We start from the raw sequence: 25,990 nt of genomic DNA on the forward strand, positions 1-25,990 counted from the left end.
ATCTTTTTAAGTGGGAGAACTTGCACAATTGGTGGCTGACTAAATACTTTTTTTCCCCACTGTACTTATTTCCCTAATTAAAATGCAAATCAATTTATAACATTTTTGACATGCATTATTCTGTCTCTCACTATTCAAATAAACCTACCATTAAAATTATAGACTGATCATGTCGTTGTCAGTGGGCAAACAAACAAACTCAAAAGAGGTGATGATATTAATTAACAGTAATTTCGATTCGAATGTGCAAATTGTCCAAATAAATACGCAAGGTAGATGGATTATTTTAAATATGTTATTGGACCATAAACAGATATGGCTCATTAACCTTTACGGACCAAATAATGATGATCCACACTTCTTTAACAATATATAATATATAATCAAATTGCAAGCAATTTAAGACTCTATTATTATGGTGCGAGATTATAATACAGTTTTAAATAGCTCAATGGACCGTAAAGAAAATCACATTACAAACAATCACCCTCATGCTCTTAAGGAAATTGTGAATGTCATGGATACATTAGAACTAGTAGATATATGGAGGCTTAAATATCCTGATCTAGTGAGATATACATGGCGGAGACTCAATTAAGCTAGTCGTCTTGATTTCTTTCTTATGTCATTCTCGTTGGCACCAAAAGTTTAAAAAGTGTTGATAGGGGACAGAATGCGGTCGGACCATCATATAATTGGCATATACATTACTCTTACTGAATTTCCACGTGGGCGAGGATATTGGAAATGTAATCAAAGCCTATTGGATGATAACTTGTTTTTAACTAGGACAGAGGAATTTATAACTGATTTTTTTCCGACATAACATAGGTACAACAAATTCCCTTATTGCATGGGACACCTTTAAATGTGCCTTTAGAGGCCATGCAATTCAGTACTAATCTCGAAAACAAAAGCAATTTAGGTCAAAAGAGTCCACACTAACAAAGGAAATAGAAGGTCTAACAGAACAGATAGATAGCAATAAAAACTGTAACATAGAGGCTCAGAATAAATTAGAGGAAAAACAAAAAGAAATGGAGAAACTTATTCAAGAAGGATCAAGTGTAATATATTATAAAAATAAAGCAAACTGGATGGAATATGGGGAGAAATGCACAAAATTATTTTTTAATCTTCAACATAGGAATGCTACCAAAAATAATTTATTGAAACTGGTTACAAATGACGGAGTCACCCATGATTCACCAAATCATATTTTGAAGGAGGAAACAAAGTACTTTAAGCATAGGTTTTCGTTTCAGTCGCCTCCATCTCCTCTAACTGAAGCCAATAGTAGAGATTTTCTTTCTATTGATAATGTAAAATTAACAGCCATACAGAAAGACTAATGTGAAGGTGAAATTACAGAGGAGGAACTTCTGGATGCAATTAAAGACTTTAAGTCCGGGAAAACTCCAGGGTTGGATGGCATACCAGTCGAGGTATACCAAACCTTTTTTGATATACTCAGAGGACCGTTATTAGCATGTTTTAACCACTCCTATGTAAATGGTAGATTATCAGACACACAAGAAGAAAGTCTGATTTCATTATTACTGAAACAGGATACAAGTGGAAAATATAAAGATCCAGCCAATTTAAAAAAATTGGAGGCCCCTTACACTTCAGTGTTGTGATGCAAAAATTCTAGCAAAATGTATAGCGCATAGAATTAAAAAGGTATTGTCGGACATTATTCATTCTAATCAGACAGGTTTTTTACATGGGCGATACATTGGAGAAAATATAAGGCAAGTACTGGAAACAATAGAACACTATGAAAAATCTGGGAAACCAGGCCTACTATTCATAGCAGACTTCGAAAAGGCATTTGATAAAGTATGATTGGGGTTTATATATAAATGCCTGGAGCATTTCAATTTTGGCAAAATGGGTTAAAATCATGTATAGTAACCCTAGGTGTAAAATAGTAAATAATGGCTATTTCTCCGAAAGTTTTAAACTGTCAAGAGGAGTGAAACAAGGTTGTCCACTATCGGCATATCTATTTATTATTGCCATCGAGATGTTAGCTATTAAAATCAGATCCAACAATAATATCAAGGGATTAGAAATCCAGGGCTTAAAAACAAAGGTGTCATTGTACGCTGATGATTCATGTTTTCTTTTAAATCCACAACTTGAATCCCTCCACAGCCTCATAGAGGATCTAGATACATTTTCTAACCTCTCTGGATTACAATCAAATTATGATAACTGTACTATATTACGTATTGGATCACTAAAAAATACAATTTTTACATTACCATGTAGTTTACCAATAAAATGGTCTGATGGAGATGTGGATATACTCGGAATACATATCCCAAAGGAAATAAAGGATCTCACTCCAATACATTTTAATAGAAAGTTAGCAAAAATAGATAAGATCTTGCTACCATTGAAAGGTAAATATCTGTCAATTTGTGGAAAAATCACCCTGATTAACTCTTTAGTATTATCCCAGTTTACCTATTTGCTTATGGTCTTACCTACGCCTAGTGAACAGTTTTTTAAATTATATGAGAAAAAAATATTCCATTTTATTTGGAAGGGCAAGCCAGACAAAATTAAACGGGCCTATTTATATAATGAATATGAATTCGGAGGACAGAAATTATTAAATATTAAAGCATTAGACATATAACTAAAAGCTTCAGTCATACAAAAGTTATACTTAAATCCAAACTGGTTCTCTAGCAAATTAGTAAGATTGTCTCACCCAATGTTCAAGAATGGCCTTTTTCCCGTTATTCAGATTACAACCTCTCACTTTAAGTTATTTGAAAAGGAAATAATCTCCCAAATATCACTATTTCTAAAACAAGCCATGGAAAGTTGGTTGCAATTTCAATTTAATCCTCCAGAAACGACAGAACAAATAATGCATCAAATATTGTGGTTAAACTCAAATATACTAATTGATAAAAAATATATAATCTTCGTAAATTATATCATAGGAAGGACTGGTGGAGTTATTTTGCACATGCAGCTAACAAAAACATATGGAAATGTCTGCTCTACCCAAAATTACAACCAAATAATTGCAGCATTACCGCAAAAATGGAAGAGGCAAGTGGAAGGGGGGAAAAGTAAGGATCTTGTCTGTCGGCCTTGCATTAAAGAATATAATTTGTTAAAGAAAATTGTGATAAATAAAAAAGAATACCAGTTTCATTTAAAGACCAAAGGATTGACAGCCGTTCCATATAGATTGCAAAATAGTTGGGAAGAGATTTTTGACGTACCGATTCCATGGCATAGTGTTTATGAATTGATACGCAAAACGACGCCGGATTCAAAACTTAGAATTTTTCAATTTAAATTATTATATAAAATTCTTGCTACCAATAGAATGTTATTTAAATGGGGGATGCAATCTTCCCAGCTCTGCAGATTTTGCTGCAAAGATCATTTTGTTTTGGTACTGTCCATTTGTAGCTTGTTTTTGGACACAGGTCCAGGAATGGCTAAAGGATTACAATATTTACCTGGAGCTAACCCTGCAGATAGCACTACTGGGTGATCTGAAAAGCCATAGTCAATCGATCAATAATATAATAATACTTTTAGCCAAAATGTTTATTTTCAATTTACGATCTGTAGAAACAATGAGAATAGAAAGGTTCAGAACTTTTGTAAAACAGTACAGTTGAAAAATATATGGCAAATAGACATCCAATATGGATGGTGTTAAGAGATAGATGGGATGTGTTGAATGGAGCTGAAGGATGGGACTAATAACAACAACTAATAACAGCAAGATAAGTAATGTAAAGCATACTGTGTCCATAATAAGTATATAGGTTATAGGTTGAGAGCTTTTGTGAAAGAGCACAGTTAGAAAAATATGGCATATAGAAGCAAACCGGATGGACATGAAAATGAAAATGATCGGAGGAAGTTCAGGAGTAAAAACAAACAAAATATAATTATTGTAGAATTTGACTGTTTCCATAAAATGTATATAGTATGTATGGGCTGGAAGTAGAGGCCTAAGCATTGTTGTTCACTAGTTTACTCCAATTGGGAAAGGGGTGGTGGGGTTGGAAAGTAATAAAGGGAAATATGGATGTATGTATATATGTGTATGGATGTACAGTGAGGCAAAAAAGTATTTGATCCCCTGCTGATTTTGTACGTTTGCCCACTGACAAATAAATTATCAGTCTATAACTTTAATGGTAGGTTTATTTGAACAGTGAGAGACAGAATAACAACAAAAAAATCCAGAAAAACGCATGTCAAAAATGTTATGAATTGATTTGCATTTTAATGAGGGAAATCAGTATTTGACCCCTCTGCAAAACATGACTTAGTACTTGGTGGTGAAACCCTTGTTGGCAATCACAGAGGTCAGACGTTTCTTGTAGTTGGCCACCAGGTTTGCGCACATCTCAGGAGGGATTTTGTCCCACTCCTCTTTGCAGATCTTCTCCAAGTCATTAAGGTTTCAAGGCTGACGTTTGGCTACTCGAACCTTCAGCTCCCTCCACAGATTTTCTATGGGATTAAGGTCTGGAGACTGGCTAGGCCACTCCAGGACCTTAATGTGCTTCTTCTTGAGCCACTCCTTTGTTGCCTTGGCCGTGTGTTTTGGGTCATTGTCATGCTGGAATACCCATCCACGACCCATTTTCAATGCCCTGGCTGAGGGAAGGAGGTTCTCACCCAAGATTTGACGGTACATGGCCCCGTCCATCGTCCCTTTGATGTGGTGAAGTTGTCCTGTCCCCTTAGCAGAAAAACACCCCCAAAGCATAATGTTTCCACCTCCGTGTTTGACGGTGGGGATGGTGTTCTTGGGGTCATAGACAGCATTCCTCCTCCTCCAAACACGGCGAGTTGAGTTGATGCCAAAGAGCTCCATTTTGGTCTCATCTGACCACAACACTTTCACCCAGTTCTCCTCTGAATCATTCAGATGTTCATTGGCAAACTTCAGATGGGCATGTATTTGCGCTTTCTTGAGCAGGGGGATCTTGCGGGCGCTGCAGGATTTCAGTCCTTCACGGCGTAGCGTGTTACCAATTGTTTTCTTGGTGACTATGGTCCCAGCTGCCTTGAGATCATTGACAAGATCCTCCTGTGTAGTTCTGGGCTGATTTCTCACCGTTCTCATGATCATGGCAACTCCACGAGGTGAGATCTTGCATGGAGCCCCAGGCTGAGGGAGATTGACAGTTATTTTGTGTTTCTTCCATTCGCGAATAATCGCACCAACTGTTGTCACCTTCTCACCAAGCTGCTTGGCGATGTTTTTGTAGCCCATTCCAGCCTTGTGTAGGTCTACAAGCTCGTTACCTGTATAAAAGACACCTGGGAGCCAGAAATCTTTCTGATTGAGAGGGGATCAAATACTTTTTTCCCTCACTGTATATATATATATATATTTGTGAGAAAAAAAAACATATGGGGGATTGGAAGTGATGCAGACAATAACATTGATGGAAGTTATAAAATCTATCTGAAATATTAAAGCTGATCTACCCCCCCCGCCCTCCCCCCCAAAAAAAAAGGAATATGGAACCAAATACTAAACTTTTGACTACTTTATTTATAAGAATCTTTAGGGGTGTCAATAATTTTGACCCCTACCTTTTTGGAAAAATATATATACAGTGGGGAAAAAAAGTATTTAGTCAGCCACCAATTGTGCAAGTTCTCCCACTTAAAAAGATGAGAGAGGCCTGTAATTTTTATCATAGGTACACGTCAACTATGACAGACAAAATGAGGAAAAAAAATCCAGAAAATCACATTGTAGGATTTTTAATGAATTTATTGGCATATGATGGTGGAAAATAAGTATTTGGCCAATAACAAAAGTTTCTCAATACTTTGTTATATACCCTTTGTTGGCAATGACACAGGTCAAACGTTTTCTGTAAGTCTTCACAAGGTTTTCACACACTGTTGCTGGTATTTTGGCCCATTCCTCCATGCAGATCTCCTCTAGAGCAGTGATGTTTTGGGGCTGTCGCTGGGCAACACAGACTTTAAACTCCCTCCAAAGATTTTCTATGGGGTAGAGATCTGGAGACTGGCTAGGCCACTCCAGGACCTTGAAATGCTTCTACGAAGCCACTCCTTCGTTGCCCGGGCGGTGTGTTTGGGATCATTGTCATGCTGAAAGACCCAGCCACGTTTCATCTTCAATGCCCTTGCTGATGGAAGGAGGTTTTCACTCAAAATCTCACGATACATGGCCCCATTCATTCTTTCCTTTACACGGATCAGTCATCCTGGTCCCTTTGCAGAAAAACTGCCCCAAAGCATGATGTTTCCAACCCCATGCTTCACAGTAGGTATGGTGTTCTTTGGATGCAACTCAGCATTCTTTGTCCTCCAAACACGACGAGTTGAGTTTTTACCAAAAAGTTATATTTTGGTTTCATCTGACCATATGACATTCTCCCAATCCTCTTCTGGATCATCCAAATGCACTTCAGACGGGCCTGGACATGTACTGGCTTAAGCAGGGGGACACGTCTCGCACTGCAGGATTTGAGTCCCTGGCGGCGTAGTGTGTTACTGATGGTTGGCTTTGTTACTTTGGTCCCAGCTCTCTGCAGGTCATTCACTAGGTCCCCCCGTGTGGTTCTGGGATTTTTGCTCACCGTTCTTGTGATCATTTTGACCCCACGGGGTGAGATCTTGCGTGGAGCCCCAGATCGAGGGAGATTATCAGTGGTTTTGTATGTCTTCCATTTCCTAATAATTGCTCCCACAGTTGATATCTTCAAACCAAGCTGCTTACCTATTGCAGATTCAGTCTTCCCAGCCTGGTGCAGGTCTACTTTTTGTTTTTGGTGTCCTTTGACAGCTCTTTGGTCTTGGCCATTGTGAAGTTTGGAGTGTGACTGTTTGAGGTTGTGGACAGGTGTCTTTTATACTGATAACAAGTTCAAACAGGTGCCATTAATACAGGTAACGAGTGGAGGACAGAGGAGCCTCTTAAAGAAGAAGTTACAGGTCTGTGAGAGCCAGACATCTTGCTTGTTTGTAGGTGACCAAATACTTATTTTCCACCATAATTTGCAAATAAATTCATAAAAAATCCTACAATGGGATTTTCTGGATTTTTTTTTCTCAATTTGTCTGTCATAGTTGACGTGTACCTATGATGAAAATTACAGGCCTCTCTCATCTTTTTAAGTGGGAGAACTTGCACAATTGGTGGCTGACTAAATACTTTTTTTCCCCACTGTATATACTTGTTAAACAAAATCTCTTTCACTGAGCAATTGTAATATTAAAAAATAATATAATTTCCCAATTTTTGGGAGTATACAATATAGCTCAGTATTTGAATTATTAATTTTATACAGTCATTTTTGCTCATCTTTATCAAGGGTGTCAATAATTTCGGACCCCACTAGACACACTACTGTCAGGCCGCAAGTCTACAGACGCACATTAAAGGGATAATTCACTCTGATATCACTCACTGCCTTCTTTCCTTTAATGTAGATGATACCCGATGTTGTCTATGTCCACAGCTTTCAACTTAAGCCGACGTGACTGATACAGTAGGGTATTGTTAGCAGTTAGGATTAGAATGTAGTACATAGAAATGGTTGACTCAGGACAACGGTAGATGTTTTCGAGGGAAGAAAACATAGAAAGGACTAAGACAACGGATTGGGCGATTTATGTAAAATATCCCTGCCAAAAATACAAGTGATGTTCACAAATACAACCACGTGAACATCATTTGGGGTCAAACCTCAGTCAAATACATATGTCAAATAATTCCATACGCTTCAGGTGCACTTTATTAATTTGCCCTGTACAATGGAACCAAATAAATAGTCCCAAAAGTGTACATATTGTCCACACATTGTCTATTATACAGTAATATCTGTTCACATGATACACTAAATCAACATTACATCTCAGCCAGAGCAGAAGTACTGAGATAATTGTATCTGTAACAAAAGGGCATGTTTCACCATGACTGTGTGAAAAGCTCCTGTCCAAAAAGAACAGTGAGTGGGTTCTAAATGGCTGAGTGAGAGGCCATGAAACATGAAGTATGATGTGTTGTAATGCACGGCCGAGGCAAGGCTTTGTGGCGGCCTCTTTTATCTGCCAAGCAGGCTGATGCCAGGTCTGAACTCCATTTGGTCCGCTGTCTGGGGCTACTTATAACCCACCTACACACTCGCACTGTACACACACACATAATGCGAGCACTCGCATATAGACACACAACACAAACACACAAGAAAACACAAACACCACTCAAAACTCATGCATGCATACACACACACTCACCCACCCACCAATGAATGCATGCATGCATACACTCACAAACACACACACACACACACTCACACACTCAGACATATGGTGGATGCAGGGCAGAGGGAAATGTGCGACGCCCCACTTTGAAGATGAGCTGTGTGTCTGGCCAACTGATCTGAGCTGCCGGTACAAGTAGACACACATCAAACCTCTCTCTCTCTCTCTCTCTCTCACTCTCTCACTCTCTCACTCTCTCTCACTCACTGAATGGCTGGCTGCACGCTATGCTAACCAGGATACCGTGCCCTCCTAATGTACCCCAGATCTCAATCTCCACATAACCCTGCTCCTCACCTAACCCCACACTGACCCTCTCACATCCAGGCAGATGGAGCACGTGCTGTACAAGTCGCAATATCATATATGTCATATGGATGTACGCAGCATATGAGATGTGGAACATTATATATATTAGGGCGCATATGTACCTATGACATATTATACAGTAAATGCAATACATGTAGACAAACCCTCAAGTGCTGTGCCCCCACCGTCTGAGTCACGTGTAGCCCGTCTTCAGGTAGTGTCTCTTTTGTTGTTGTAGAGCCATATAAAGAAAAGCTAAATTGTATGCGTTGCTCAAATCTATCCTTTGTTGTTGTTTTTTCTCAACCAAGCCAGAAAAGTAGCTCCCCACTCAATTGATAGAAGCCAGAGCCACCCAACACCAGCCATTCATGTAAAGGAATTGGGAAACTACAGCGTACTGGTGCCAAAATGTCCTCCATCCTCCATCCTACCCGTGTTGGCTCAGTGTAAAGTGGATCTTTTGGAAACTTCTTAAGATTCTGACATTGCATTGTTAGTAACCACCCTGCCCCATTATGTTGGTGCTGCAATTGATAGAACTGCAAGGCCAACTGTTTGGAAAGGGTTAGACATCTTGTTTGTTGATACTCTGTGACACTGTAGTAGTTCAGACCAGAAAACGGTATGTTGTCGCTCGTCACGTTGTTGTCATGCTCATGTATCTTGGCATCCATTGGCTATTTGTCTCTATAGCAGTATAATCAGTGCTTCATTTGAGCTGGAACAGGATCCGGCACCTCTCAGTTTTGGACTGATTCATTCCGAAACCTATTTGCCAGGATCCGATACCTGTCGTGGCATGAAAAAGGATTGTCATCGTTTGCAATGTAAAAATTATAATAAAAGCCATCAGAGTTCATTCGAGTTGCCTCTTCGTTAATTCTCCTCCCCCTTAAAAAAACGTAATGTAAAAACGTAGATTTTCAGCCACGCCTGATATTCTAAAAGTTGATTCGGTTGTATAGTCCTCTGGCCAATGACCTGAAAGACTGACAGCTAGCAAAGTTCATGACCTTTATGAGATACTGTAAGCGATTGAGACACCCTTAACCTTACCTCTTTTTATGTATTCCATGGATGAGACACAGTAAGTACACTCAATATGGTAGTATAGCTTCACCTCAGCCTCTGATAGGCTAGGTGGAAATTCCACCATATTGCTTACACCTATCCAATCCTATAAGATCTACGCAAGGAGATGGGGAGAGAGAGAAATTGATTTGATATGTTTTGGCAATGTAAATTCTTACACTTTCCATGTCAATAAATGTTCTTGAATTGAATTATGAGAAGGTGGATGGGGGATGGCTTGGGGGAGTAGGGGCTAGGGGTAGATTTAGGATGGAGTGACAGGGACGTGGGTCTTCCGCTTATGTCACTCAGCTGGCCCCTGGCGCTTATCAATCCCACAGTGCTGCAGTGAGAGTCTCTCCTCAGCCTCTCTGATTAACAGAACCCAGAGGAATAAGGCCAGCCCAACAGTCCATATATCCACTCTCCCTCTGTCTCTCTGTGTGTCTTTCTCTCTCTCTCACACACACAAACACAAACCATACACACACACATCCTCCCCATCTCACTCCTTATTTTGTCTCTTGCTTTGTAAGCAGCATATTCTCTCTCTCTCTCTCTCTCGCTCTCTCTCTCTCTCTCTCTCTCTCTCTCTCTCTCTCTCTCTCTCTCTCTCTCTCTCTCTCTCTCTCTCTCTCTCTGTGTGTAAGAGGATGCCTGCCTCGCGGGCGTCATCTTCTAATTTCTTCACAGCCAGTGCCACGTTGCATTTGCAGGGGATCAAGCCAGACTCCAGAAAGAGAGAGAAAAAAAAGATAAGAAAATGGTCCCTAATGAAAACCAGAAGCACCGTCTCTCTCTCCCTCTCGCTCCCTCTCTCACCATGAACTTGGAAACAGAGAGGAGAATTGAGCTTAATTCAAACCAGCTCTCCACAACGCCAGATGACAAGGCTTTGAAGTGTGTGTGTGTGTGTATGTGTGTTTTCTACCCTGTCTCTTTGCCTGCTCTCCCATGCTTTTTTGTGAACGGTCGGAAAAGCCTTTGAGCCTAACATGTAGGCATGGCTAGCGTTAACCCTTTGTTGGTTAGTAGGTTTGGGAGGTATTGTATCGGGTCTATTTTACTATCCTAACCGGTCTTGGCACGCCCCTGCACTGGGTGGATTAGGCCGTACGGTGAGGATGGATCTCTTTTTGGGTGCTTGGCAGTCGCCGGTTCTACTTCCAAGCTCTCGCAATCGGTCTCAGTCCATTGCAGGGGAAATCTGTACACGGGCTATTGCTAATTAGCAATCGTAAACTGAAGTCAAGTGTGTCCAGTCAAGCTATAGCATCTTCCTTCTCATTCGTTGTTTAGGAGTCCACATGAAAACACACAACACATACACACGTTCTGAGGCGGAGGAGGGGTTGGAGCGAGGGATGAAAAGGAGGAGTGGAAGATGGAAAGAGTTCCTAGAGAGGGAGGTTTCCCTGTTTCTTGTTAATGCCACTGAGGGAACAGCTGCCTCCATTCCAAAAGAGTGTGTGTGTGAGTGTGTGTTAGTGCGTGCGTATTTGTGTGTTAGTGTGTGTGCAGGTCTTAGCACTCAGCGCAATCAGAGAATGGGCGCCATTATGAGAACTTTGGTGAACTATTAGTGAATAAAGTACCCTACACAAAGACTTCTCAATCCCCCAAAGAGTGTTCATCTACGGCAGCACTCTGACTAAATCTACCACCTCCGTCTAGTCTATTCTCTCCCAAACTGTAAGAGCACAATCTCACTGGGAAAAAGGTAAATAAGAAAAAGAGTGCAGATGAAAGAGAGAGACATGGTTCAGCTCGTCTTCTCATATCTGTGAAAAATCCAATAGCTATAGGAATGCCCCAGAGGAGGAATAGCAGACTCCAGAGCAACCTCTTTGGGAAAGTTGACATGTGTTGGGTGACCACCTGCGGAACTGATCTTCAGGTGGTTTCGGTGGGTTCGGGGAGCTTTATAGGTCGAGCGCATTGAGTAGTCACAGAGGCGGCGGCGTTATCTTCGCAGAAATGCTAGAGATGATGAAATACTGTGTGTGTGTAGGGACATGGTACGTATACATGTGTTTGTGTGAAAGAGAGAGAATCTGAGTTTGTGTGTTGGCATGTGATGAGGATATTACAGTGGGTCAGAGGGATTTGGGTTAGGCCTGACTCTCAGGAGAAAGAGGTGTTCAACCCTGAGGCTTAGCAGGTCCTCCCAAGCACGCTCCCATACAGTGTCAGGATACACACACACACACACACACACACACACACACACACACACACACACACACACACACACACACACACACACACACACACACTCTCACAGCAACACACACAGACACACACACACAGACACACATACACACAGTCCAACCAAGGTCCATGTGTTGAGGAACAAACTAAATGTGCAACAGGTAATACAGAAACATGTTGTAAGCAGTTTTTATTCAACTTTCGTTTTCTTTAAAGGCACAATGTGTAGAAATCGCTCTGCCATTACCTGGTTGCTAAAATTCTCAAATGTTTGCCTAATTTCAGTTTGTGACAAAACAAGCAATGTAAAGTATAGAGAATCATTGTACCACCTAAATCAAAGTAAAAAGACGCAAAAACAAAACATAGAAATAGTACACATAAAACGGATCTACCGTTTATCAGACTTGCTTTCAATGAGTGACAGATCTATAACTCACATTTCTATGTGAATTTGGTTAGGGGGCACACAAAGCTACATGTTGCGCCTTTAATCTGAACAAACACATTCGGTGCGACTGCGTGTCGTGGCAGAGCAGAAAAGTATACATTTTCCCTCGACATCGAAAGCACACCTCAGCGACGACACTTTACAGGCAGGAACTAGCTGATGGAGGCAGGAAGGTTTTAGGATCCAACCCCACAAACCCAGGATGTCCCGTAGCTAAGACGGCGTCGTACATCCTGTTAAAACTCATTATCCGCTAGCTTTATTAACCAAGCCTTTTTCATCTACCACATAGATATCCACTGATTCACGCCATAGCAGGCCTATAAAAAAGCCCTCGTTTCCACTCACACTGGCTCTCTAATGGATCGCTGTGGCTTTCCCAAGATTGTCGTCTGTTTTAGAGAGGGTTTGTCGGGGGGGGAGGGCGGGGTTTGATGATGTGTGCAGTTTTTGATGGAGGCTTGACGTGTGTGTGTGTGTCTTTATACTTGTTAGTTCAGAGGGGGGTTCCGGAGGTTATGTGTGATGCTCGGGTCGTCACGGTAACCTTCATACTGAAGGCCCCCCTCCTCTCTTGTATATGTGGCTGGCCACGAGTGCCTGTGGTGTGGGGTCTTTTATATTCTTGATATTAATGGTGCTTGTGCGTGCGTGTGTGTGTGTGTGTGTGTGTGAACTTTAAAGCAGCTGAACAAATACTTCCAAGACAGTACTACTTTCTTGTTTAATCTCTTTGGATATTTGCAGCCTACCTGCATGTATTGCTACCACAAGGGTATGCTTCCATTCTGTACTCATCCTCTCATTTGGTCTCATTCATTCTCTCCTTCACCTCCTCACTCTGTCACGACTCATCTCTTACTCATTCTCTTCACCCCAGTGCCAGAGGCATGCTGACATAGTCAGTGACGCACACTCTCCTCTGTGTATCTCAGCTGTCTGAGGTACCGAGGCTCCTAAAAATACCTCCTCTCTCCCTTGGGGGGAGGCCGCCACTGCAGACAGCTGTGTGTGTATGTGAGGGGGGGGGTGGGGGGTGCTACAATTGTGGCGGCCAGAGCAGGATGGAAAGAAAGCGGGCTCAGGAGCTTTGGGCATGCTACCCGCTCGCCCGCCATGCCCGCAGCCAGGAGACAAGTGCCATGTTCCTGAGGTCAGCAAAGTAGAGGGTTACTACAACATGGCCCTGAGCCACCTCCTCACACTCGCACCAAAACACTGCCTACCCAAATACTGCCGGCACCAAAAAGCACAGTGTGCCGCCTGAGTGCACAGCTACACTGGAAGTCCCACGGCAAATAAACAGTATGATTACAAACATCTACACAATGGTGTCACTGTCACAGACAACTTCACAACACTGACACATCGCAGACATATTCCTTTTGCAATTCAACTACACAATATTGACAGCCTATCAGTACAAGGAACAACTATGCAACGCTCTTTCTATCCCAGATAAACCCGGTGACAGCTACACAACTACAGCACAAAAGAGACATTCAACTCAACCAAATTGTATTTCTACAACTTGAAAGAGCATATTTAAAAACAGTCATGATAATGAGGAAAGGATTGATCACTTTCTATGCATTATGAGTGCAATTACAACTTCTACACATATGTAGTTCAACGAAAGCTTGATGAGTACGACCTAGACTTGGGAGTACAGGGAAATACTCTAACTACAGCCTCAACAAACTGTCACTGCAACCACGGGTTGCTGAACCAAAGCACTAAATTCACTATCTATTTTCCTTCCACCAGCTGTGTGAGAGAGGGTGGATTCTAAGTTCTCACTAAGCACACCCACACAGCCATCAACACAGACCAACGACATATCGTCCCCTCAGAACTACAGTATCATTGTGTATTCAATTCCTCACATTCACTTTTACTGCTCCCCTGACATGTGACCTGAGTTCTTCCTTTCTCTCACTGTGTAGTTCAGGGGGTTTCTATGGCCCAGTTTTTTGTAGCATGTTGTTCTCAAAACCAGATATGTGGCTTTGATTCCTGTATGGGAGATTATGTAAGGTTATGTGTTGTTTACTGACTTTTTGACTAAATTAGCAGGTACATTGCAATGTAAGTGGTTCATTGGTTACATTTTAGTCGTGTAGCAGACGCTCTTATCCAAAGCAACTTAGAGGAGCAATTAGTGCCTTGCTCAAGGGCACATCAACAGATTTTTTTCACCTTGTTGGCTCTAAGATTCGAACCAGCAACCTTTCAGTTACTTGCCCAACGCTCTGGATTCACCCGGTCAGTCTATGTCATGGAAAGAGCAGGTGTCCTTAATGTTTTGTACACTCAGTGTATGTGATCATATACAAATGTAAGCAAGGTTTGAAATGGTCTGTTGCAGTCTAGAAATTATTTGTAATTATGTTCCGACCCCCTAACCATCCGCTCAAGAACAAATAGTCCCGGGGCTGAATCTAGTTGATGATCCCTGCTCTAGACGGTGTCTGTCAATACGTATGTTTAGGTGAGTCACTACAGGGGAGGGTGGCACTAACTCACTCATTCTCTCTCTCTTTCCCACTCCCTTTTTTTTCTCTCTCCCTTCACAGGACGGTGGTGATGCCCATCGCCAACGAGTTTGCTCCTGACGTGGTTCTGGTGTCTTCAGGATTCGATGCTGTGGAGGGCCACGCGTCACCCCTGGGAGGGTACAGGCTAACAGCCAAATGTAAGTGACTTCCTTCCTTTCCCCTCTTTTTCTCTACACCAACCCACTGCTTATGAATTAAATGTATCCAGCCATGATGCTGCCCTACCATAGACAATGGCCTTATTCAATACATTCAAAATGCATCCTTCTTTTCTTCCTTCCTTGAGGTAATTACTGATCTGACAAGGTTGGATTACTGAAAGCAATAAAGTGGAAACATACCTTCACTTTTACAATCACTTACAGATCAGTGAGCAAGGAAGACTGTATTTTTTAGTATTAGTTACCACTCTCCTAACCAGCATTCCTTCTGCCTATCAGTCTAAAGGCGGCACTCAGATACAGTGCCTTGCAAAAGTATTCATCCCCCTTGGCGTTTTTCCTATTTTGTTGCATTACAACCTGTAATTTAAATTGATTTTTATTTGGATTTCATGTAATGGACATACACAAAATAGTCCAAATTGGTGAAATGAAATGAAAAAAATTACATTTCACAAATTTCAAAAAAAGAAAATAACGGAAAAGTGGTGCGTGCATATGTATTCACCCCCTTTGCTATGAAGACCCTAAATAAGATCTGGTGGAACCAATTACCTTCAGAAGTCACATAATTAGTTAAATAAAGTCCACCTGTGTGCAATCTAAGTGTTACATGATCTGTCACATGATCTCAGTATATATACACCTGTTCTGAAAGTCCCCAGAGTCTGCAACACCACTAAGCAAGGGGCACCACCAAGCAAGCGGCACTATGAAGACCAAGGAGCTCTCCAAACAGGTCAGGGACAAAGTTGTGGAGAAGTACAGATCGGGGTTGGGTTATAAAAAAATATCTGAAACTTTGAACATCCCACCGAGCACCATTAAATCCATTATAAAAAAATTGAAAGAATATGGCACCACAACAAACCTGCCAAGAGAGGGCCGCCCACCAAAACTCACAGACCAGGCAAGGAGGGCATTAATCAGAGGCAACAAAGAGACCAAAGATAACCCTGAAGGAGCTGCAAAGCTCCACAGCGGAGATTGGAGTATCTGTCCATAGGACCACTTTAAGCCATACACTCCACAGAGCTGGGCTTTACGGAGGAGTGGCCAGAAAAAAGCCATTGCTTAAAGAAGAAAATAAGCAAACATGTTTGGTGTTCGCCAAAAGCGAAGAATAAAATTGAGCTTTTTGGCCATCAAGGAAAACGCTATGTCTGGCGCAAACCCAACACCTCTCATCACCCCGAGAACACCATCCCCACAGTGTAGCATGGTGGTGGCAGCATCATGCTGTGGGGATGTTTTCATCGGCAGGGACTGGGAAAGTGGTCAGAATTGAAGGAACGATGGATGGCGCTAAATACAGGGAAATTCTTGAGGGAAACCTGTTTCAGTCTTCCAGAGATTTGAGACTGGGACGGAGGTTCACCTTCCAGCAGGACAATGACCCTAAGCATACTGCTAAAGCAACACTCGAGTGGTTTAAGGGGAAACATTTAAATGTCTTGGAATGGCCTAGTCAAAGCCCAGACCTCAATCCAATTGAGAATCTGTGGTATGACTTAAAGATTGCTGTACACCAGCGGAACCCATCCAACTTGAAGGAGCTGGAGCAGTTTTGCTTTGAAGAATGGGTAAAAATCCTAGTGGCTAGATGTGCCAAGCTTATAGAGACATACCCCAAGAGACTTGCAGCTGTAATTGCTGCAAAAGGTGGCTCTACAAAGTATTGACTTTGGGGGGGTGAATAGTTATGCATGCTCAAGTTTTCAGTTTTTTTGTTTTATTTCTTGTTTGTTTCACCCCAAAAAAGATTTTGCATCTTCAAAGTGGTAGGCATGTTGTGTAAATCAAATGATACAAACCCGCAAAAAAACCATTTTAATTCCAGGTTGTAAGGCAACAAAATAGGAAAAATGCCAAGGGGGGTGAATACTTTCGCAAGCCACTGTATGTTTTAAAGATCATATCTCCCTTAAGAGAAAGGCTGCAGTGATGTGGTGTTTGAGCCAATGCTAAGTGGTAAAAAGAGTTGAGCAGAAACACTAGTTCTGGCCATGAGGAGGGAGTGTCTTGCAACCACACTTTTAAAAAACTCTGAATTAAAATACATTGTGGCTGGCCAGCGTGTGTATGTGCCGTTATGACAGATGACCATTTAAATCAGTTTAAATCAGATTCCTCTTGCTGGGCTGATCTGAGAGGGTTTGTAGCAGTGTGCTACTTCTAGACCAGCTGTTACCATTGCTGTGCCTGATGCTAGTGAGTTTCAATGGACCACTCTGCGGTGTGCATTAGTATTCTATTTTAATCAAACACACTTGGTCTGACCCACAAAAGCAACTGACACAACACAACCCTTTAATTTTAAGAAATGCATTTTATTGATAAAATGCCCAAATAAATTAATAAATAGTATAGAAAATAGTGATAGAAAAGTATGAAAATAAAGGAAAGAAGATAATTGCAGTGATCATCAGGGGCCAGGGAAACTGAAAAAAATACATAGAAAAAAAATACACGAGAAGATACTGTAGCTGTTTGTGTTTCATGAAAATGATTAGTCAAAGACCATTAGGGCCTATACTCACAAAGCATCTCAGAGTAGGAGTGCTCATCTAGGTTCAGGTCCTCCCTGTCAATATAATATTACATAACTGATCCTAGATCAGCATTCCTCTACTGATCTAGGATCAATGGGTTTCCCTTTGTGTCTTACCTCTGCATTTCCCTGTTTGCATTTGGACCCACAAGGGGTTTCAGCAAGCTAGATGCCATCCACTACATATTTTTTCTCCCTTCATTTGCGATACTCTTCTTCAGGGCCGGCGTTATGGGCAGGCTTTAGGGGGCCTGGCCCGCCCTACCGTACCTCGTTGCCCGTCCACATAAAATATTGAAATATTTATCATTTATTTGACGAGACACGCACCGACAGAAAGACGCCTCAATTTTAGATAAAGCATCAGAGCGAGCGAAACAGCTGCCCTCTGTCTCAGTATGTGTAGAACATGTATCTGATGCTGTCTGGACAAAATGAGTATGGCATGTCATACTGTTTATGGCCAGACAGCATCAGATACATTGGCTACATATAGTAAGACAGAGGGGCGCTGTTTTGCTCGTTCGGATGATTTCTCCGGTGAGATAGTTTCAGCAGAGACGAAGAGAAGAAGCGAGAGGGCTCACTCTCACCTAAATCTTTCCAGAATAAGCCCAATGCGTTTCTATGGGCTTAATATGCAGACCTAAGCATGTCGCCTGCCTTCCCGCCTTTGGGACAATGACTCCCTTTGTTAGGGCGGAGACATAAGTATATATACAGATCTCTGGTTTCAGCCACTTGCGAATTGGAAAGGAAAGTTGGTAATTGCGTTGTTCGGATGCTGGCTTCCCCTAAAGTAAATGGATGTTTTGCCAAAATTATATAATTACTCCTGTCTAAATAAAATCTATTAAAATACTTCTCCAGAGAGCATGACAGCCACAGAGAATCATTAGCTTCTTTAAAAAAATAGCTGTGGATTGTTCCAAATAAAATAAAATAAAACGTTATTTGTCACATGCGCCGAATACAACAGGTGTAGACCTTACCGTGAAATGCTTACTTACAAGCCCTTAACCAACAACGCAGTTCAAGAAAGAGTTAAGAAAATATTTACCAAATAAACTAAAGTGAAAAATAATAAAAAGTAACGCAATAAAATAACAATAACAAGGCTATATACGGGGGGTATCGGTACTGAGTCAATGTACGGGGGTACAGGTTATTCGAGGTAATTTGTACATTTAGGTAGGGGTAAAGTGACTATACATAGATAATAGACAGTGAGTAGCAGCAGTGTAAAAACAAATGGAAGGGGGGGAGGGGTGTCAATGTAAATAGTCCGGGTGGCCATTTGATTAATTGTTCAGCAGTCTTATGGCTTGGGAGTAGAAAATGTTAAGGAGCGTTTTGGTCCTAGACTTGGCGCTCCGGTACCGCTTGCCGTGTGGTAGCAGTGAGAACTCTCTGGAGTCTTTGACAATTTTTGGGCTTTCCTCTGACACCGCCTAGTATATAGGTCCTGGATGGCAGGAAGCTTGACCCCAGTGATGCACTGGGCCGTACGCACTACCCTCTGTAGCACCTTACTGTTGGATGCTAAGCAGTTGCCATACCAGGCGGTGATGCAACCGGTCAGGATGCTCTCGATGGTGCAGCTGTATAACTTTTTGAGGATCTGGGGACCCATGCCAAATCCTTTCAGTCTCCTGAGGGGGAAAAGGTGTTGTCGTGCCCTCTTCACGACTGTCTTGGTGTGTTTGGACCATGATAGCTTGTTGGTGATGTGGACACCAACGAACTTGAAACTCTCGACCCGCTCCACTACAGCCCCGTCGATGTTAATAGGGGCCTGTTCGGCCCGCCTTTTCCTGTATTCCACAATCAGCTCCTTTGTCTTGCTCACATTGAGGGAGAGGTTGTTGTCCTGGCACCACACTGCCAGGTCTCTGACCTCCTCCCTATAGGCTGTCTCATTGTTGTCGGTGTTCAGGCATATCACTGTTGTGTCGTCAGCAAATTGGAGTGGGTTTAGGGTATCCGGGATGATGCTGTTGATGTGAGCCATGACCAGTCTTTCAAAGCAGTTAATGGCTACCGACGTGAGTGCTACGGGGTGGTAATCATTTAGGCAGGTTACCTTCGCTTCCTTGGGCACAGGGACTATGGTGGTGTGCTTGACACATGTAGGTATTGCAGACTCGGTCAGGGAGAGGTTGAAAATGTGAGTGAAGACACTTGCCAGTTGGTCTGAGTACTTTGAGTACACGTCCTGGTAAACCGGTCTTGCTCTTATAAGCATCCAGTTTAGTGTGCCGCTCCTTGAAAGCGGCAGCTCTAGCCTTTAGCTCGATGCAGATGTTGCCTGTAATCCATGGCTTCTGGTTGGGATATGTACGTATGGTCACTGTGGGGACGACGTCGTCGATGCACTTATTGATGAAGCCGATGACTGAGGTGGTATACTCCTCAATGCCATTGGATGAAACCTGGAACATATTCCAGTCTGTACTAGCAAAATAGTCCTGTAGCGTAGCATCCGCGTCATCTGACCACTTCCGTATTGAGCGAGTCACTGGTACTTCATGCTTTAGTTTTTGCTTGTAAGCAGGAATCAGGAGGATATAATTATGCATGTAGGTCTATTTCTATTTGGAAAGCCCACAATTTGGGCAGGGCGCGTGGCAATAGGCCTAGCTGATTATTGATTTGCAGCTGTCAGTAAAAAGCATCTAAAATATTTTACATTACATTTACGTCATTTAGCAGATGCTCTTATTCAGAGCGACTTACAAATTGGTGCATTCACCTTATAGCCAGTGGGATAACCACTTTTCTTTTTTTGGGGGGGGGGGATCAAGTGGGGGGTAGAAGGATTACTTTATCCTATCCCAGGTATTCCTTAAAGAGGTGGGGTTTCAAGTGTCTCCGGAAGGTAGTGAGTGACTCCGCTGTCCTGGCGTCGTGAGGGAGCTTGTTCCACCATTGGGGTGCCAGAGCAGCGAACAGTTTTGACTGGGCTGAGCGGGAACTGTGCTTCCGCAGAGGTAGGGGGGCCAGCAGGCCAGAGGTGGATGAACGCAATGCCCTCGTTTGGGTGTAGGGACTGATCAGAGCCCGAAGGTACGGAGGTGCCGTTCCCCTCACAGCTCCGTAGGCAAGCACCATGGTCTTGTAGCAGATGCGAGCTTCAACTGGAAGCCAGTGGAGTGTTCGGAGAAGCGGGGTGATGAGAGAGAACTTGGGAAGGTTGAACACTAGACGGGCTGCGGCATTCTGGATGAGTTGTAGGGGTTTAATGGCACAGGCAGGGAGCCCAGCCAACAGCGAGTTGCAGTAATCCAGACGGGAGATGACAAGTGCCTGGATTAGGACCTGTGCCGCTTCCTGTGTAAGGCAGGGTCGTACTCTCCGAATGTTGTAGAGCATGAACCTACAGGATCGGGTCACCACCTTGATGTTAGCGGAGAACGACAGGTTGTTGTCCAGGGTCACGCCAAGGCTCTTTGCACTCTGGGAGGAGGACACAACAGAGTTGTCAACCGTGATGGCGAGATCATGGAACGGGCAGTCCTTCCCCGGGAGGAAGAGCAGCTCCGTTTTGCCGAGGTTCAGCTTGAGGTGGTGATCCGTCATCCACACTGATATGTCTGCCAGACATGCAGAGATGCGATTCGCCACCTGGTTATCAGAAGGGGGAAAGGAGAAGATTAGTTGTGTGTCGTCTGCGTACAATGATAGGAGAGGCCATGTGAGGATATGACAGAGCCAAGTGACTTGGTGTATAGCGAGAATAGGAGAGGGCCTAGAACTGAGCCCTGGGGGACATCAGTGGTGAGAGCACGTGGTGCGGAGACAGATTCTCGCCACGCCACTTGGTAGGAGCGACCTGTCAGGTAGGACGCAATCCAGGAGTGAGCCGCGCCGGAGATGCCCAACTCGGAGAGGGTGGAGAGGAGGATCTGATGGTTCACAGTATCAAAGGCAGCAGACAGGTCTAGAAGGACAAGAGCAGAGGAGAGAGAGTTAGCTTTAGCAGTGCGGAGAGCCTCCGTGACACAGAGAAGAGCAGTCTCAGTTGAATGACCAGTCTTGAAACCTGACTGGTTTGGATCAAGAAGGTCATTCTGAGAGAGATAGCAAGAGAGTTGGCTAAAGACGGCACGCTCAAGAGTTTTGGAGAGAAAAGAAAGAAGGGATACTGGTCTGTAGTTGTTGACATCGGAGGGATCGAGTGTAGGTTTTTTGAGAAGGGGTGCAACTCTCGCTCTCTTGAAGACGGAAGGGACATAGCCAGCGGTCAAGGATGAGTTGATGAGCAAGGTGAGGTAAGGGAGAAGGTCTCCGGAAATGGTCTGGAGAAGAGAGGAGGGGATAGGGTCAAGCGGGCAGGTTGTTGGGCTGCCAGCCGTCACAAGTTGCAAGATTTCATCTGGAGAGAGAGGGGAGAAAGAAGTCAAAGCATAGGTTAGGGCAGTGTGAGCAGGACCAGCAGTATCATTTGACTTAACAAACGAGGATCGGATGTCGTCAACCTTCTTTTCAAAATGGTTGATGAAGTCATCCACAGAGAGGGAGGAGGGGGGAAGGAGGATTCAGCAGGGAGGAGAAGGTGGCAAAGAGCTTCCTAGGGTTAGAGGCAGATGCTTGGAATTTAGAGTGGTAGAAAGTGGCTTTAGCAGCAGAAACAGAGGAAGAACATGTAGAGAGGAGGGAGTGAAAAGATGCCAGGTCCGCAGGGAGTCTAGTTTTCCTCCATTTCCGCTCGGCTGCCCGGAGCCCTGTTCTGTGAGCTCGCAATGAGTCGTCAAGCCACGGAGCAGGAGGGGAGGACCGAGCCGGCCGGGAGGATAGGGGACATAGAGAGTCAAAGGATGCAGAAAGGGAGGAGAGGAAGGTTGAGGAGGCAGAATCAGGAGATTGGAGGGAGAAGGATTGAGCAGAGGGAAGAGATGATAGGATGGAAGAGGAGAAAGTAGCGGGAGAGAGAGAGCGAAGGTTGCAACGGCGCATTACCATCTGAGTAGAGGCAGAGTGAGTAGTGTTGGAGGAGAGCGAGAGAGAAAAGGATACAAAGTAGTGGTCGGAGACATGGAGGGGAGTTGCAGTGAGATTAGTAGAAGAACAGTATATAGTAAAGATGAGGTCAAGCGTATTGCCTGCCTTGTGAGTAGGGGGGGACGGTGAGAGGGTGAGGTCAAAAGAGGAGAGGAGTGGAAAGAAGGAGGCAGAGAGAAATGAGTCAAAGGTAGATGTAGGGATGTTAAAGTCATCCTCAGGAAAGGAACTTATCAAGGCGTCAAGCTCATTGATGAACTCTCCAAGGGAACCTGGAGGGCGATAAATGATAAGGATGTCAAGCTTGAATGGGCTAGTGACTGTGACAGCATGGAATTCAAATGAGGAGATAGACAGATGGGTCAGGGGAAAAAGAGAGAATGTCAACTTGGGAGAGATGAGGATTCCTGTGCCACCACCCCGCTGACCAGATGCTCTCAGGGTATGCGAGAACACATGGTCAGACGAGGAGAGAGCAGTAGGAGTAGCAGTGTTTTCAGTGGTAATCCATGTTTCTGTCAGCTCCAAGAAATCGAAGGACTGGAGGGTAGCATAGGCTGAGATGAACTCTGCCTTGTTGGCCGCAGAACGGCAGTTCCAGAGGCTGCCGGAGACCTGGAACTCCACGTGGGTCGTGCGTGCAGGGACCACCAGGTTAGAGAGGCAGCAGCCACGCGGTGTGAGGCGTTTGTATAGCCTGTGCGGAGAGGAGAGAACAGGGATAGACAGACGCATAGTTGACAGGCTACAGAAAATGGCTACAGTAATGCAAAGGAGATCGGAATGAAATTAACTAAACATCTGGGAAAGCGAGAGAGCGAGGCCTCCCTCACTTACGTTTCACTGAAACACCCAAATATAACTCTCCCAACTTCCACCTCAGAAACTATAATTGTTGTAAACTACATCGGTTCAATGTTTTCTAGGAATAGACTAACTTAGTTTATTCAGCTAGCTAACTTGGTACAGTATTCTTCCGTGAAAACCGTCCAAGGCACCTAGTCCTATGACGCCATAGCCAACTAGCATTCCAGCTCCAATAACACGGTTTAGCACCAATACTCGGCCACAACAAACCACCAGTGTGTCAACACGCCAAGCAAATCATTCGTGTTCGTGTCTAACGTTGTGGGTTAGTCCCGACAGCTTGAGCGAGTCCGTCGTCAACTTATTCAGCCAGTTAGTTAGCTAGAATAGTTAGCATACTAGCTAGCCAATTGCTTTCTGCCAACGAAAAAACCCCTCCTCCCACGGCAAGAACACACAGAGAGAGCCAAGCTAACGTTAACTAGTCACCCATATCCCGAATTCCCTTGAACGACTCTGGTTACCAGTATGTAAAAACAAAACACAAATGTAGGTTATAACTTACCCCTAGCAGCTACTGTTAGCTAGCCAAGTGCAAAGCTAGCCACTGAATCGACTCAGCCAGTTCGCGTCTGTTCGCTAGGTCTTTCCAGCTATTGTTTAGTAGCTATCCAGGTAGCAACAAGCTAGCTACATTTCGAGCACAGTAGCTACTTACTACCTAACGTTAACGCTTCAGACAATGAGGTTAGAAAAACAGCTGAATGGTAGGCAGCTAGCTGGCATAATTACAGGTACTCTTAAGCGTGAAACAACTATCCACAGTTGCTAATAGTTACCAGTAGCTACCCGCTAGCTAGTCCAGGTAGTGGGTTAGCTAGCCTCGTGCTTCACCGGGCTCAGCCGAATACAATACCTACAATAATTACATACAATAACCTACGATAACTACAATAACCTACGATGACTACCTACAATACCTAACTACAATCTAAATACATAGTTTAAGCTTTACTCTACGCCATATAATCCAAGCTTACCTCCCGCCAGAGAGAGACACAACCTCACCCGACGACTGCACCAGTGTGTGAAGATAATGTCTTGAGTATATTTTTATATGTTGAGACAAGAAGAAGGGGAGGGGAATGTGGCGGAGATATGGTGTGTCTCTCTCCAGAATGCGCTCGGCTGTCTCCCACCAATTATTGCGTATTCATTGTTTCATTGTGTGAATTGTTTGCCCTTTGAGTGTTAATTTTTTCTCAATTCCCCATTACATACACTACCGGTCAAAAGTTTTAGAACACCTACTCATTCAAGGTTTTCTTTATTTTTACTATTTTCTACATTGTAGAATAATAGTGAAGACATCAAAACTATGAAATAACACATATGGAATCATGTAGTAACCAAAAAAGTGTTAAATAATTCAAAATATATTTTATGTTTGAGATTCTTCAAGTAGCCACCCTTTGCCTTGATGACAGCTTTGCACACTCTTGGCATTCTCTCAACCAGCTTCACCTGGAATGCTTTTCCAACATGTGGGAACTCTTTAAGGAGTTCCCACATATGCTGAGCACTTGTTTACATTTACATTTTAGTCATTTAGCAGACGCTCTTATCCAGAGCAACTTACAGTTAGTGAGTGCATACATTTTTCATACTGGCCCCTGTGGGAATCGAACTCACAACCCTGACGTTGCAAGCACCATGCTCTACCAACTGAGCTACAGGAGGCCACTTGTTGGCTGCTTTTCCTTCACTCTGCGGTCCGAATCATCCCAAGCCTCTCCATTTGGTTGAGGTCGGGGGATTGTAGAGGCCAGGTCATCTGATGCAGCACTCCATCACTCTCCTTCTTGGTAAAATAGCCCTTACACAGCCAAGAGGTGTGTTGGGTCATTGTCCTGTTGAAAAACAAATGATAGTCTCATTAAGCCCAAACTAGATGGGATGGCGTATCTCTGCAGAATGCAGTGGTAGCCATGCTGGTTAAGTGTGCCTTGAATTCCAAATAAATCACAGACAGTGTCACCAGCAAAGCAACCCACACCATAACACCTCCTCCTCCATGCTTTACGGTGGGAACTACACATGCGGAGATTATCCGTTCACCCACATCGTGTCTCACAAAGACACTGCGGTTGGAACCAAAAATCGTCCATTTGGACTCCAGACCAAAGGACACATTTCCACCGGTCTAATGTCCATTGCTCGTGTTTCTTGGCCCAAGCAAGTCTCTTCTTATTATTGATGTCCTTTAGTAGTGGTTTCTTTGCAGCAATTCGACCATGGAGGCCTGATTCACACAGTATTTTCTGAACAGTTGATGTTGAGATGTGTCTGTTACTTGTACTTTGTGATGCATTTATTTGGGCTGCAATTTCTGAGGCTGGTAACTCTAATGAACTTATCCTCTGCAGCAGTGGTAACTCTGGGTCTTCCATTCCTGTGGCGGTCCTCATGACAGCCAGTTTCATCATAGCGCTTGATGGTTTTTGCGACTGCACTTGAAGGAACTTTCAAAGTTCTTGAAATGTTCCGTATTGACTGA

At 43.4% G+C, this 25,990-nt stretch overlaps 1 protein-coding gene across 3 annotated transcripts in view; it reads left to right on the forward strand.

Moving 5' to 3' along the window:
• hdac4 (histone deacetylase 4) overlaps nt 1-25,990 on the forward strand; it is a 198,068-nt gene that overhangs the window by 142,141 nt on the left and 29,937 nt on the right. For all 3 annotated transcript variants that reach the window (XM_041862710.1, XM_041862719.1, XM_041862726.1), the window contains exon 21: nt 14,932-15,050. In XM_041862710.1, the coding sequence (XP_041718644.1) occupies nt 14,932-15,050 (119 nt within the window). The remainder of the gene's footprint in view (nt 1-14,931; nt 15,051-25,990) is intronic.

The sequence above is a fragment of the Coregonus clupeaformis genome, chromosome 4 (genome assembly GCF_020615455.1).
Source record: "Coregonus clupeaformis isolate EN_2021a chromosome 4, ASM2061545v1, whole genome shotgun sequence".
NCBI classification, from domain to species: domain Eukaryota; kingdom Metazoa; phylum Chordata; class Actinopteri; order Salmoniformes; family Salmonidae; genus Coregonus; species Coregonus clupeaformis.